At 41.0% G+C, this 2,106-nt stretch overlaps 1 protein-coding gene across 1 annotated transcript in view; it reads left to right on the forward strand.

Annotated features, from left to right (window-relative positions):
• The first annotated feature begins 372 nt into the window (after positions 1 to 372).
• The window catches only part of LOC106532703 (zinc finger protein 2-like), a 15,738-nt gene continuing 14,004 nt past the window's right edge, over positions 373 to 2,106 (forward strand). Inside the window, exon 1 of the mRNA XM_014028826.1 lies at positions 373 to 550. Within this exon, the coding sequence (XP_013884280.1) occupies positions 415 to 550 (136 nt within the window). The 5' untranslated portion in view covers positions 373 to 414. The remainder of the gene's footprint in view (positions 551 to 2,106) is intronic.

A 2,106-nucleotide genomic window follows, 5' to 3' on the forward strand; every position in this document is an offset into this window, starting at 1 on the left:
ATTGGTGACTGACTAAATACTTATTTTCCCCACTGTATTTGTCGGACGCATCGGAGGAGTCTTCCGTTTTGGACGTCCTTCGTCGCGGCGCTGTGACGTATGCGGCCGACAAATTCGACCTTCGGAGGACCCGTCCTGCCGTTTTGGACACAGCCGTAGGCCTCGTAGCCCATAGTATATATGCTTTAGACACGCCCACTCTTGTGATACGCCCACTTTGATTCAGCAGATAACCCCTTCTCAACTGCTCTTCAGTTCTACGAGTTAGTGCTGAGAGACAAGTCACTCTGAGCTCTTATTTTGAAGGCCAGCCAGCAGCCGCTATCGGAAGTCTTCTAGTATCACTGCTGCTAACTTTATCATTGTTCTGTAGCTCCGAGCTAACTGTGTCCCGTGGCCTGCTGCTCAGAAGAGATGTGGAGACAGCAGGTAAAAACAGAGCAAGAAGAGAAGTCGGAGGATTTCCTCAGAGCTAAAGATGAGGAAGATGAAAACATGAAGATMCAGATAGAAGCAGTTTACAGCCTCAACCACCAGCTGCAGACATCAGGTTTGTTTTTATTCTTTCTCTTCATGTCATCATGTTACAGTTTAGCACAGTGGCAGCTGGTGGCTTTTTCTCCAGGGGGGGCTACAGCTCCAATATAAACATATCTCAAAAAGACATTTCAAACATGTACTAAGTTGTTTCATGCCAGTGTATTTTACATGAAAATAATAAAACAACATTACATGTAGTGTTTTATTGTTTGTACTTAAAGTTTGCTCTTCTGTTACTGAAAAGCAAATTTCTTCATGACTCAGTCAGGAATGTTTTAACAAGATTATTCTCTATAAAGCATGGTCAGTGCAGTGAGATGTGGTGTTGTGTACCTGAGTAAAGTCTGGATTCTCTTCGGTGTTGAGAAGATCCTCTCAGAGTCAGCTGTGGTCAGAGGAGATGTGATGAGGATCTTCAACAGAGTCACAGTCTCTGAGAAGGTGCTTCAGAGAATTTGCTGTGGTCCTGAAGGAACCTGTCTGCCTACAGCAGTGTAGTACTTGATCAGGGGTCGAATTTATAAAACTTGCGTACGTACAATATGAGCCCAGAAATGTGCGTACACCACTTTTCACGCAAAGGTTGTGATTTATAAAATCCAAACTTGACGTGAAAATGTGCGGTGCCTCACGCCAGCTCTGACCCATGCGTRYGCTYRTTTTGGAGACGTGAAACTGCGACACAGATGGTGAAGTAGTTTTGCATACTTCGGCTCTATATTTGCATTTAATTATACTKATTGTTTTTATCGTCCTGCAGGCTCTCAGAGACGTCCGTAAACCTGCAAAATCAGGGAAAATCTGTCAATTACAGACATTCTGTTCACGTGAGCAGCTGTCAGTCAGCACCTGTCATCATCCAGACACACGATGGAGTGTGTCTGAGCCAATCACTTCTTTTTGACATTGATCAGCTGACTGATTTAAATACATCTTTACATTCATGAGGTACTTTACATTGACTGTTTATGGTTGAGTGTGGGCGTGTAGAGGGTAGAACCTGAGGCGGGACCTCGTGCACAAACTCTGACATGTGGCTGTGATTTATAAAGGAAAGATGCGCAGAAACATGCGTACGCACGGTTTTATAAATCTGAACTTTTTTGGCATACGCCATTTTCACCTTTTGGCCGTACGTTCACTTTTAGTATGGTTTCCACGCAATCCTTTATAAATGAGACCCCAGATGTTTTCTGAATGGCTCAAGATGATGTCACAAACCTAAAAACTATAAATGCACAAACTTAATTCAATACAAAGATGGCTACAAGTGAGCTTTCTAAAATCCTGTAAATTTAATATATAGAAAACTATGTTATTTTAATAGCAAAACATTGTTGCACCTCTATTAAATTTTGGTTTTAAGATATGTTCATTTCATTAAAAACAAAATAAACTCTATACACAGCAGAAGAAAAAAGATAAATAAAATGAAAGGCAGCAGAAAGAAGAAAAAATCTTCTAATATCTGTCAAAAACATAAACAACACAAAAATATATTATTTTAAGTTGTGTTCACCATTAATATACACTCACCGGCCACTTTATTAGGTACACCTGTCCAAC

This window comes from Austrofundulus limnaeus, unplaced genomic scaffold (genome assembly GCF_001266775.1).
Source record: "Austrofundulus limnaeus strain Quisiro unplaced genomic scaffold, Austrofundulus_limnaeus-1.0 Scaffold816, whole genome shotgun sequence".
Taxonomy (NCBI): Eukaryota; Metazoa; Chordata; class Actinopteri; order Cyprinodontiformes; family Rivulidae; genus Austrofundulus; species Austrofundulus limnaeus.